We start from the raw sequence: 13594 nt of genomic DNA, 5'->3' as shown, positions 1-13594 counted from the left end.
AAAATTCCCAATAAAGGTTCATTCAGTTCAGCAAAATTTTATCATAGCAAAATACAAGCAGTTGTTTAATTTCAAAAGGCATTGAATTTTGCTATATTTGTCGCTATTCAAAAAATTCGAGCCAATCTGCCATTAAAAAAATCAAAATAAAAAAAGGATGCAATTTTTTTTCTTTGATAATTTTGTAAAAGCACAATATTCCCCAAATTATTCAGTATATTAACAGAAAGTACATTAATTGATTTTGCCCTCAATTGTGACATAACCACTTGGGGCTTTTGGGAATATCCCTGTACTAACCTTTTTGGTTTTAAGCCTGAACCCCAAAGATAGCATCATATATAGGTTATGTATTGGATATGCATGTATGGGCCCAATAAAAAATTTCAGGTGTGCATTTATCCCAACAATCAAGCGTTGAAAAGGTGCCCAGTTGTTTCAATTTTAGAAAACATAACATTTTTGCACAAATCTTGAAATATGATTTCCACAAAATTATAACAACGAATAAATTTGTTTTAGACAAAGTAAAATTATCTTGATATAAAATAGGGTTTTTTAAATAGTAGCTCGATCGGGACGTTTTGGTTCGAGGGGTTTTTTCCCAGATCGGTCCCGGGGCGGAGTGTGATCCAACCTTGCAAAATTACAAGGGATAAAAAAAACCCAGACCTTAGTCTTAGCTACTGTTATAATGCCCCTTTTTATTAAACCCTTACTTTTGCTTGTGGTTTGTTATGAAAGAAATATTCAATTTTTATTAAACTAAAATTGAACTAATGAATTTTTTTGTGGCTATTTAAAAAACTTGTCAGGTCTTGAAATTTTAATAAAACTTCCGGCGCATACAATACGAAGGTCCAATACGGAATTTGGACAAAGGGAAATTTTTTCTGCCTGTTCATATTTAAAGTGAAAACAAACTTTTTTTTTTACAAAATTTATTAGGCAAATAATAATATCATTGTTATAATGGGGAAAAAAAATGTGGAGAAAAGTGCTCAAGTCTTTACATTTTAAAAATTTTTATAAACATTTAAAAATCAATAAAAAAAGAAATAAATAAAAGGGTTTTACCCCTTTCAACACGGGGTCTTCAGGGTAAATAAGACCCCCCACATCATGGGGTTGTCATCAAAATCACTGTTTTTTGGGGAACATAATTTGGGCTTCTACAACTTTTTACAAATCCTCTGACTATACTATATAGGACTAAAATTTAAAATCTCAAAAATTTCAAACCTCCTTAAAACGAGAAATTCCTTGGCGGGGGAAGCGTAGAAAACCCACATGGGGGTTTTTTGCCGGCATCATGAAGGAGACGCATGGGGGTTGATCATCGATAGGGATAGTCCCCCATTAAGGGCATTGTGGCTGTCTATTTACCCTACTTTCATATGTCGTCTCAAGCTTTTCATGGGAAGATCAGGTTTTTCCCCAGGGCCCCCAGGAAGCCTCGAAAAGCTTTTCTCGCAACCAAAACAATACAAATAAAAGACACTCATTTATCCACCCGGGTCCAGATAAACTGCGTTTTTGCTTTTACGCAATTAAAATTTCAGAAAACCCATTTAATTCATACAGGGCGCTGAAAAGCAAAATAAAATTCCTAATACCCAATTCGTAAAAATGCTTGCGATCGCATTTTTCCCTTTTTATAAAGGGGACTAGACTTTTAAAGCAGATATATGACTGGTTATACTTACCCCAGAAACAGGTTGAAATTTATCGGGAAAAAAAAAAAATCACATGACCCTTCAGTTGCTATCAGTGTTTTTGGACGTTTTGTAAAAAAAATTTTACGCCGATAAAATTAAAAGAGGTTGCAGAAAAAAAAATTGTTGCGCACAAACAAACAAATTAGTGGGAAATTTGCTGTTCAACAGTGCAGTTAAATGTTTGTGACATGTAGGTACCAAAACTGGATGAATCTTGGGGGGAATCATTTGCGGTGACCACACGTTCGGGGTATTGTGGATGAACGATCTCCGACGCTTAAAAATGAAAAAAAAACAACAGTATGGGGCATTCATTACAATTTTTAAAAACCTTTTTTATTTAAAAATTTAAGGGGGCCCTTAAAGTACTTTGGGATTTTAGTCCCAAACCCTTTTTAAGAATTTAAACCCTGTTACTGAGCAAAAAATACCAGTTTTATTTCGAGATTGGGGAAAATACCCAAAATCTTAGCAATACCCAATTACTTCGAAAAGGCTGGTAATGATATTATTTTTTTCCCAATTTAAATTCCAATACTATTCAACAAAAGGATGGGAAATACCCAACTGCACCCAAAAACTTTCTGGAGCACTTCGTCCTTTGTAAATTTTTTCCCTATGACACCAAGGAAAAGCAGAAGCACTTTTGCACTGAAAAATATTCTAACTTTAAGGAAGTTATTTTAAATGTAAAATTTTGGGCCCCAAAAAAACATCCCCCAGCAAGACTTAAAAGGTTACAAAATGGGGAAATAAGTGGACATGGGGTTTTAACTCCCAAAAAGCACGTTATGAACAAACAAGGTCAAAAAAACCCCTTTAAATCAAAGTACACACCCATGGCCCCGGGGGAAACGTCCGAGCAAAGTACCTTGGGGTCACTATATCCTCAATCTAAATTGGAATAACACATCAAATTTTGTCCTCCCCCAAACCCCCAACACAAACTTTATTAAACGAAACCCCATGCAGAACCCAAAAGTTCGAGAAGTTCTTTAAATCATTTGTCAGGCCACCGCTAGAAAAGCAGCTGTGTTTGGAACCCTTACACCCCAAAAAAAAACACCACCAATCGAAATGATTTAGCGGAGGGGGACCGATGGGTAAAAATGACTACTTCCTTTCAGCATGCACAAAAATCTATTCAGCTGAATGGCGACCCTTTAAGATAGGGATCGATTTACGCCCCCTTTGTTTTACAAGATAGTGAAGGGTTTGGTTTCTGTGCCACTACCCCCCTATATCAGCCCCCCATCCCGTCTAACAAGACATATGCATCCCCATTCCTGTACTCAGATCCTCACTCCCTGTAATTACTATAAATACTCTTTCTTCCCAGCCACCATAGTACTTTGGAATGCCCTTCCAGTACAACTTGTGCAAACCCCCACCCTGAATCAGTTTAAACAGGGTGTGACCAAACTTGTACACAATGCTTAACATGATAGACCTGTTTTTAAACTGCTTTTATCTGTAAATCCTTCTTGTTTTTAACACTGTCAACTGTATTTATACTGCAATACATACCATGTATTACTTTTATCCTCCTATCCTATCTACTCTTAACTTCTTGTACAGGCGCGCAGCTGCACATAATACTCGCAGAGAGGAGCGCTGCAGTATAAATAGATAGATAGATAGAGTCCGCACAAAGTCCATTGTACCAATTTTACACCTTAAATCTCTAAGCGTGACCTTGACCTTTCAACAAGCAAAGGTGCTTAGGCAGAAATGAGCAAAACAGAATTCTAAGACTTCTATGTACTGTCATTTCTTTTTTCAAAAGAGAGCAAAAAAAATCCATGCATGTGAGAAATGGGCATTCAATCAATACTGGAAGTTACAAGTTTTGACATTGATTAAATGCAAAGGACCTAAGATGGATAGTGAAGCAAATTATTTCAAGTCAAAATATAGAATTTACAATGATCGCAGTCCGCCTATGGTACATTCTAACAGGTATTTGTACGAGTACACATCATTTTACCTTACGCAAAGGGACATTACTCGGGAGAATGTTAAAGAAACGCCAGAGAAGAAAACAACAAAATGTCGAAATTATCGGGAACTGCGTGTTGTATGCAACTCGTACAACTTCACTTTCATATTTAATGTCTTTGCGGATGATGTAAAGGTAACGATTTTTGTTTATTTCTAAATTAAGACTTAATTTCAGCTGTACGGTAAATGCATCGTTGTTGTCGCTTATGGAACAGAATTAGGACAAAAACTACATGGTGCTTTCGTACATCCAATCCTGCGATTTACATATATGTATTCGTAATTCTTATGTTCACATGCTTCCTTCGGACATCCCATTTTGTATTGTTACATGACCATGTGTGCATTTTATGTTTACGTGCTTCTTTCTCACATTCATACATGTTTAATTGTTTCGTTTTCATAACATGGTTACTTCTTCATTAGTGTATGACGTTATTTTGCTTTCGGTCATGCTGCAATGTGGCATACTCGGTGTATTAGCTTGCTGTTAACCTAGACACACCTTCCACATGTATTTATGTTGTCTATATGCTGATGATATGGACAGAAGCGGCAACTGGACGGGTTGAATGTGCTTACTCATACGCATGAACAGCTAACAAAGTTTAAGCCAAACACAAGCTTACTTGTCACAATGCATAATGCAGCATAGCACAAAGCATAATGAGGTTACCATAATATCATGTACAATTCGCATTATGATACCAGAGGGCGCTTTTATCTTCGCGCTCGGAAGCTTCCGCTAAGTCACGGAAAAAATACGACACTGTTCATTTTGGCTATGTGTCCGGTGACCGGACTTAATCTGTTTGATTTGTCTAGGCGTCCGGTAATCAAGTTCAAAAGGGTATGTGTATCATCAAACATGTACGCATCTTATTTATTGAATTAAGTCAACTGAGATACAATTCGTTTCTAAAAGCAGCATTAAAAAGCGATTTTTGACAGGCAGCTACGTTTACTATCCATTGAAAATCTCCATTTTAATTGTTAATCATGTTATAAGAGTATCCAACTTAAAAAGTTTCGGTGCAACGGGTGATACAGCGTTGGCCGAGTAACATTTTAGTCGTAAGTTCAAACCAAGCTGGCGGCACATTTTTCGAAACTTTTTAGTTTTAAAACATGATGAAAAAAATATTTATTTTATTCAGTTGTACAAAAATGATCATAAAGATGAAACATCTGGTAATGACCAACTGATTTTTACTTAAATGGTTTCTACATATACGTCGAAACGGATGCGAATGGTAAACCGAAAACATATAAGAATTTAAATTCTAGCTCTATTACCAAAGTCGGGCCGAAAATGTAAAAAACTCATTTTTTCCCCCACAAGTTAGTTTACAACTGTATTATGCTTCCCAAATGGGAATGCGTATATAGCCACCACTTCGTCCGTCCGTCTGTCATGCAATTCTCGGAGCATTTCTCAGCAACCACTGACTAGAATTCAGCGATTCTTCATAGGATGCTTCACTTCCAAGCGGAAATGTGCATCTTTTCTTCCTTCTTGGTCGGATGAATTTTTCAATGAGTTATTGCCATTTGATTATTCAACAGTGTGCTATTTAGTTCCATTTCTTATCCGAAGTATTCGTTAGCAACCACTGACTGGAATTCAATGAAACTTCATTGGAAGCTACACATTTTAGTGGAGATATACGTATTGTCTTCATGTACCGGTCGGATGATTTTACACAACGTTATTGTCCTTTGATTATTCAACATTAGTAAACTAAAGCGCCATCCTTGTTCAGGGATTTCCTCACCAAACCATAGGCTGATATTTAGCGAAACTGCAGGGGAAGTTTCACTCAACAAATGCTTACTGGAGTGCCAAGAAATTTCTTTGGAAGCTTCACTACTAAAATGACGTATGTGCTTAGTCGGTGAATTTTGTACTTTTAATACGCATTAAGAATACTATTGGGAACATCCAATGGGTTCACCTTTATTACCTTGTTTTTCCTCTGCTATTGCAAAACAACGCTAAATTTTCCAGGATCATAGTGCAATTCCTAAACGAGATAGCGGCATTCTCCCTTTAATGATCAAAATACCGTCTTTTTATTGATAATATCCAAGAAGTGAAAACTCTAACTATTCCGAAAGGAAAATCAACTGGTTCGGTGTATGTGTGAAATGACCTTTAATAATGGTTGCATCAATCGAAATTAAATCTCAACAAAAGTTTCTATGCTTTTATCTTGGCCAGCAGAAATCTACTATTTCATTTACCAACAAAATGGTCGTTTTGAGTAAAACCATGATTTTTTTTTTACGCACGAAATTAAAGGATTATACAATAACTGGATTTAAATAATTTACTAAAATATTTCCAGGTCATTATATTTCATTGAAATTTAGATAAATGAGCCAATTCTTATTCCTACTGATATATCTGGGCGTGGTAACCAGTGGTAGTTCCTGGATTTTTGCTTTCAAGTTTAACCGCTTAGAGCACTTCAGAAATTACAAGTAACATTTTGATGCAGAGCATCAAATCGCCAGAGAACTGAATTTACAATAAGGTAAAAAAATCACGAAATTTAATGATATACATATACTCCATATCGACAAAATTTATCACGAGATCCGAAACTTTCCCAGCCAGTGTGTTTATATACATACCACATGTACACATTGCAAAGATTAACTAGTATTATCTGGAATAAATAACACACAAAAATTAATTAAGTTTCAATTGTTTAAATGGAAGTACACAGTTTTTTCATTTACCGAGCAAAACAGCTGCATTGTCCGTCAAGAATGTTTGATTCTTTTAGATAATGTATGTGGTAATTCATTTTTCCTCTGACTTCGACAACATTTTGTTTTTAGAAGGAATGTATTGTCTGTTTTACAAACAAACGCATCGTGTACATATTAAACTTTCAATAAAAAAAAATGTATCCTTTTTCAAAGACCCTGTTTTATTTCCTCTTTCTTTTATGTAATCAGCAATATTTTAGAATTCCATTTAATTTTTACTCCAATTCAAAGTGCTACTAGAGGCCATTTCTGAAATTATCTGTAGAATGTTGTAAAGACTGTATTTAAATTAGGTTTCTGTGTAGGTTGAGGGTATAATTGTTTATTTATTAGCAAGTGATAAGGAATAGATTAACCGTGGTTATTAATCTGACATGGTTGTAAACCCATTGTAAAGGCATTCTCTCTGCAGTGTAGTGCGAATGTTTATCTGTTTCAGATCACGTGATAGGTCTACTGATACGGAGTATAGGGATACGTTCTTTATACATTTTTCCTATTTTCCTAAAAAGCTATCTTTTGAAATAATAAAAATCTTATGCAATTTTCAGCTCCTAATGCCTTTATGTAAGCATTTCATTAACTGCCTTATTTTTCTTTTATTTACAGTATTTGATTGCCTTTATTAAAATGTGACAATGAAAAAATGATACTGTAAATAAACATTAAACGTCGCCCCATATTTTATGAGTTCTTGAAAACGTGTTTGCTTTCGTCGTATTAGTGTAAGTAACATTTGATTGGATAACTCTCCTTTCCTTTAAATAATATATAAAGCATATTATACATTGTCAAGTTGTTTGAAGATTTTACTATTTGTGATCTTGGTTACTGTCTTGTTGTGGATACAGTACTCCATATTGTTGTTGTTGTTGCTGCTGTTGTTGTGGATACTGTATTCCATACTGTTGATGTGACTGTGACGGATACACATATTGACCTTGCATTTGCTGACCGGGTGGAACGTACACGGCCGGAGCTTGTGTGTATCGTGGCCTTCCTCGCTGTTGAGCAGAAGAATTGACAACAAGATGTGTCTGTCCTGGAGAAGGAATATGAATACGACCTTGGTTTGTGTATTGTACCGGAATGGGGTTGATTTGTTGTACAGGCGGAAGGATAGGCGTTAGGTAGTCTTTCAAGAAAAGTGGTAAACACACAAGAAGACATAGAGCTCCAGCAATTGCTGACAGGCAGAACGATGCATACAGACTTCCGTAAGTATCCAGATCGTATGAAAGCAAGTCATTGAAGTTGAACAACTCTTCAAAATCTTCTGTGTTCTCAATGCCGAATATTATTACACCAATAACGATAAAAAGTCCTGAAAAAACAAAGTCCGAAAGAAATCTTAAATCCTGTTCTTCATACATGCAAAGTAAGGACAAAACACATATAACATAAAACATCGAAACTAAGAAGTATTTTAGCTTTGCTGATAGTATTTCAATTTGTATCAAATAAAAAGTGCTATATACAGAGCCGGCATTTGGAATTTCTCAGATAGTGGTGTCCATTTCAGGTGCAGCCTGTACGATGTCTATTCACTGGTGATTCTATTCACTTTATATTGCTTTTGTTGCCTTTTGCGTGCAAAGTGTTGCCTCAATTGTAAATAATCATTCAATGCTAATGTTAAATTATTTCCATAAATAAACATGTATGTCACAAGGTTGCAAAGACTTGTCTAAATATGCTGAATATATGCATATATATTAACATCACCTGAACAAGCAGCGAATAGTATGTTGATTCCTTGTCTTGTCGTGAGAACAGAATGATTGTAGAAATGATTGCTGAAATTATCAAGCCAATCAAACCTAGTGTAACCATGGCTTGGACCGTTCGCAACCAGTCTGAAAAAAAAATCGCACTGACCATCGGATAACACAGTTTTTAATATTTTACGGATTTTATAAAAAAAAAATCTTTGTCTTTAGTCATATCATACGTCTTCTATGGCAGTATTAGATAAAGGAGGCAAACTAGTTTCATTCTTGAAGAAAATATTATCGCAGACTAAATGTTAAAATGGAAGGCGTCTTTTCGGTCATCGGACCATGAATATTTGCGTGTACATATTCATACACACGTCAGTCCGATAATTTGCCACAACATTGTTGAAAAGTTTTTAAAAACATTTCGTGCCACAATGTGAAGGCCTGCTTACATAATTTGTTAGAGGACAACTGTTTTATCAGTATGTGCAGATAAACTGATTTCAATCCGACAAAGTAGAGTTACTCTTTGCTATATCTCATGCTATTGATATGGTATAAAAGTTTCAAAACTTGGTTATCGAACTCAAATCTTGTTGAGATAAATATGTTAAAACTGTCATGGAAACGCATCCAATCGTTTTGTTGAAAATAACGACAGATTTGTATTTGTTTCAATATCTTAAATACAGTGCCTAGTATCAAAAACTCTAAAATATCCATGAAACTTCCATTTGAAATAATGAGAAAGTTTGCATCAGACAATCAATATTGAACAAGTTTGTGTCAAGAAAAAGGAATGCAGAATAAAAGAGCCAATCACTGGAATATGCAGTGGAAACGTACCAACTTCAAACTAAAATGAATTAATAATTGTAAGCTCAGTGAAACAAGTTATACTCGTGTGGCTTCTCAATAAGTATGCATTTGCTCTGGGAATACTCAATAAAGATTTTTTTATACGTGACGCTACGTTGATAAGAGAATTGATATTGATTGAGTATTGATCAGTTTGTATTGAAATATCAGGTTGACAACTGAACTTGAAGTTGATAAACATCATGATACAATGGTATTGATTTAGTCATTTCGAAATATTTTCAGTTACAAACACCAAATGTTTCTTTTAAAATCCACCATACTAGGAAATAAATGTACGTCTTTGTTTATTCAAATAAATCTGCAGACATATAACAGCGATTCTGTAGAGTGTACAAAGTATGTCAACATAACAATATTTCACAATATCTACAAACCAAAGGCTTATCTAACATTTACACCTTTCCATTCGGAATATATACCCGCAGTCTAGACAGATGTCCTTACACTGAGACAACCTTAGGGAGTGCACGTCGGTATAATAACTTAAAGGATTTCTGAGCCATGACATACCTTTTGCTTTTATAAAGAAGAGATCATCTAATATAATTAAAGGATTCCAGAGCCATGACATACCTTTTGCTTTTATGAAAAAGAAGGTATCATCTATTATAACATAAAGGATTCCAGAGCCATGAAATAACTTTTGTTTTTATGAAAAAAAATCATCTATTATAACTTAAAGGATTCCAGAGCCATGGAACACCTTTTGCTTTTATAAAAAATATCATCTATTATAACTTAAAATATTCCAGAGCCATGACATACCTTTTGCTTTTATAAAAAAAGAAGATATCATCTATTATAACTTAAAGGATTCCAGAGCCATGGCACACCTTTTGCTTTAAAAAAGAGATCATCTATTATAACTTAAAGGATTCCAGAGCCATGACATACCTTTTGCTTTAAAAAAGAAGATATCATCTATTATAACTTACAGGATTCCAGAGCCATGACATACCTTTTGCTTTTATAAAAAAAAGATCATCTATTGTATATAAGAGCTCTGCAGTCATACCACTGGTAGCTGATGACATGAATGACATTCAGTGGTAACTTATGGTAGAAATAGACATGGACTAACCAGTGAGACCCCTTGAAGCAAGTTACAATGGCAATCTAAAGGTCTTATATTTGTACTGTTATTTATGTAGGGATAATACACGTTTGTTTTGTGTATTAACGGGTCTCGGTCACAAACAATCCCGCGGGCTTCTGCAGACGTTAATACACTAAACAAACGTGTATTGTCGCTATTCTTGCATAAAAACATTACAGGACGACTTTATGTTTTCATATGTGATGACTTGACGATTCCGGTACATTTTTATTTACCATTCTCTGTTGTTCTTGGAAACGGTAAACATGTTTTAAATATCCGTATCCAGGGCCAAGAAATAAACAACACTATCAAAAGCACATCCTGAAGGTTATTAAACGATTTATTTTTGTCTCTCGTCATCACAAACATAAAATTTCCAATAAGTGTTCATATCACTTCACAATTTGGTGCACTCGAGCACAATTTCAAGAATAATAACTTTACATTCGAGTTATATTGAGTACGGACACTGTTGGAGTACGAATGAATACGAACGTAGTGTCGAGCTTCCAAGCTGTTTATATAAATTTTTCGAGAAATTATAGATAAAAACATACCGACTGATACATACCAAAATTATAAATATGATTCCTAAAAACAAAGAATCGCACAGGTTAAACGCGATTCTTTGACATTCACGGTTGTCTACAAAATCTGAATTGACGCCGTGTAAAGGGGAGTAAACAAGGGAAGAAACGAGTACGAACATTGTTGGGGGCAGCGCATTTGGCGTTAAATACCGATACAGCAGAACATTCTAGATTGCATCTTTCATGCTTTAAGAAGAGGTTTTGATGAAAGAAACAAGACGCAGATACCAGATGACAATCTGCGCAGAAATACGTTTACGTCCCTGGGAAAGTCAAAAATAAAAATCGGGTAGTAACAGCACGTGAATTGCCTTGTTACAAACGATTGTTCTCCCGTTAATACATGGGCGGGTCCAGTGAAAAAAAGTAGTTTTTATGCAAGAATGGTATGAAAATATTGATAAATGTAATGATTTTAGTGTCATTTCAAACCAACAGAGAAAACGCTCTGAGTGTAAATTACTAGATAAATTTTATTTTTAGCATTTGATCTAAAACATACATTTTAAAACATGTACACAAAATAAGTAAATAAAATCAAGTAACGTAGAATTAAACAAAGAGAACGAAGTAAAAGTTTTATTCTTAGTCCCGTTGTTAAAGACAAGAATACAGTCACATGTTATTACTTCACAAACAAATCTTACCTGTTATATAGAGTTTCGCAAAACAGCAGCATGTTTCCGAGCCCAAAACACTTGTGCAACTACAGTCTTTCCATAAACCAACGTGCTAGCTTGTGTCAAATCCAGTATCAACTATTTCAGCAGAGATTGTCAATGTAGACCATCTTGGAAATGAAAACCCAGCAATAAGAAGAATAAATGCAAGAAATAAAACGATTGTTGCAATTTTAATAAAAGTAGTCGCCGTAGAGAAATTTCCACAAGACATGCTTAAAAGGACAAATCTCTGCTGATTAGTTTCGCATAAACTATACTTTGCTATATGCAATCTGCTATAATTCTTGATAATTAGTGTTGATAGCTATGAGAAGCATGCGTAATGCATGGCTATAATGAATCTGAGCATCTAACCATGAAACTAGTCTTCCAATCAATATTTCCAGTAATAATTCAGCCGATGGGATTCTAGAATTTAATAGCATATCTCGCTGTTTTAACTTGATTACAAAAAACTGCATAAATATTTTATTACGGAAGATGCTGAACATTATTTCTTTAAATGTCCAAATTTTGCGATTATCAAAGTGAGATGATGTTATACTTGTTTGCACGTGCCATAATGATAATTATTTGATATAAACATTAGATTTCTTTAATCAGCAGTCATTTGTTTTTAGTCTTTATGAAAATTGCTTTTAATTTAAACTAATGAATAAATTTGTTTGAACAGATGGAATTTGTAATACGGATTAATTAGAGGTAATGGCAATGAGACTGTATAAAAAAATAACTTCTTGTGGGAAAGCATAATTCGTTCAAAATGTCAGATCGATTGCATATAAAACATTTACTTAGTATGTATTTATCTTGAACACAACTCTGAGAGGGCCGTCATAAATGTTGGTAAAACTTGTGGCCCAACCCATTTGCTTTTTACCTAAATCATCTTCATCCTATGTGTGTTTGTTTTAATGTGTTATATGTATTATATTTTGCATGTTCTAGTTTAGCAATAAAATATGATTAAATCAAATATGTAACGGCAGGTAGTTGACCTGACCAGTGTTCCAGGATTCTGTACCAGTACTAACCTGTTCTCTGCAAGTAACTGCCAAGTTCCCCACATGAATCAGAGGTGGAGGACGAATGATGTATTCATACAGAATGTCTTTTATCAAATCGTCACGGAGAACATACGCCCTTCCCGGGGATCGAACTCACGACCCCGCGATCCGTAGATCTGTGCTTTCCCTATTGAGCTGAGCCATAGTCAAGGAATACAGTTTCAATAACTGGCATGTACGGAATTGTTTTTGCACTCATTCCAGATAGTATATTTTAGCTTTCAAAAACGATATAAGCATTGTATAACTGTAAAACATATGATCTTCGATGTAAAAGTCATGGCCCTAAATAGCCCATCTGAAGTAAAAGGTTCCGTGCCTGTATATCCTATATATCTATGATAAGCAGTTTTTAAATCCTACCAGGACTGAACTGTTTTGATATTTGTCTTCTGGCCTGTTTCGTCGGGCCCTTAAGGGTGTTTCTCTTGTTGCTCTGTCTTCTGAAAAGGCATTGAGTACATACGTTTTTGGTTCTTAAGGTTTGTTTTTTATATATTTATACACGAGCATTTTTGTGTTTTACATGCCATGCCTTTTTGTTTCCATTACGTGTGTAAGAGATTCACCTGGAGGGGATTACTTTTATTTACACTGTCCCATGTCTTTGGAACATGGTGGGGGTAAGAGTGAGGTTAGGTGCACCATAAACCGGTTTAAGCTCCCCAGTGGTGTTTTTGCCACAGACCGTTCCAAGGCGGTGCCCCACTGTGTTCCTTTGTTTGTTCGTTTCGTCTTATGTTTTGGCTTTGTGTGCGTGTGTGTTGTTCGTTTTGTCCTTATGTGTTGGCTTTGGGTGTGTGTGTATGTGTGTGTGGTGCACGCGTCTGCGTGCTGGGGGTTTCGTTTTGAGGAGGCTGCGTTTTTGGTGCGTGGCATTCCCTGTTTGATATTATTCTTTGTTTCTATAGTATAATCGTGTAAAAGTATTTCTAACATTTTCATGAAAGAAGAAGGTCAGAGTAATACATTTAGCATTTCGTGAAATCGAGGGCATCTCTGGTAATCTTGACTGAGATCATTTGGTTATACATGATAAATAGAAAATTGAAATGGCA

General features: G+C 35.1%; 1 protein-coding gene across 1 annotated transcript; it reads right to left on the bottom strand.

Annotated features, from left to right (window-relative positions):
• Positions 1-5855: 5855 nt before the first annotated feature.
• On the bottom strand, positions 5856-11828 carry LOC123556407 (uncharacterized). The gene is made up of 3 exons (XM_045347073.2): positions 11434-11828; positions 8223-8353; positions 5856-7821 (listed from the first exon to the last, which is right to left on the bottom strand). The coding sequence occupies exons 1-3, from the start codon at positions 11463-11465 to the stop codon at positions 7310-7312; spliced, it is 675 nt and encodes a 224-aa protein (XP_045203008.2). The 5' UTR covers positions 11466-11828; the 3' UTR covers positions 5856-7309.
• Positions 11829-13594: the final 1766 nt, after the last annotated feature.

Source organism: Mercenaria mercenaria, chromosome 5, assembly GCF_021730395.1.
Source record: "Mercenaria mercenaria strain notata chromosome 5, MADL_Memer_1, whole genome shotgun sequence".
Lineage (NCBI taxonomy): Eukaryota > Metazoa > Mollusca > Bivalvia > Venerida > Veneridae > Mercenaria > Mercenaria mercenaria.
Note: the sequence above shows the minus strand (reverse complement) of the source record. Positions and strands in the feature narration are given on the sequence as shown.

Bases quoted from the DNA above. Each gene is read 5' to 3' on its own strand.
- LOC123556407 (XM_045347073.2), bottom strand. From the start codon at position 11,465: ATGCTGCTGTTTTGCGAAACTCTATATAACAG. The intron at 8,354-11,433 runs GTAAGATTTGTT...TTTTTTTTTCAG, and splicing joins TGCGAAACTCTATATAACAG to ACTGGTTGCGAACGGTCCAA. The intron at 7,822-8,222 runs GTGATGTTAATA...TTGTTTTTTCAG, and splicing joins ACTATTCGCTGCTTGTTCAG to GACTTTTTATCGTTATTGGT.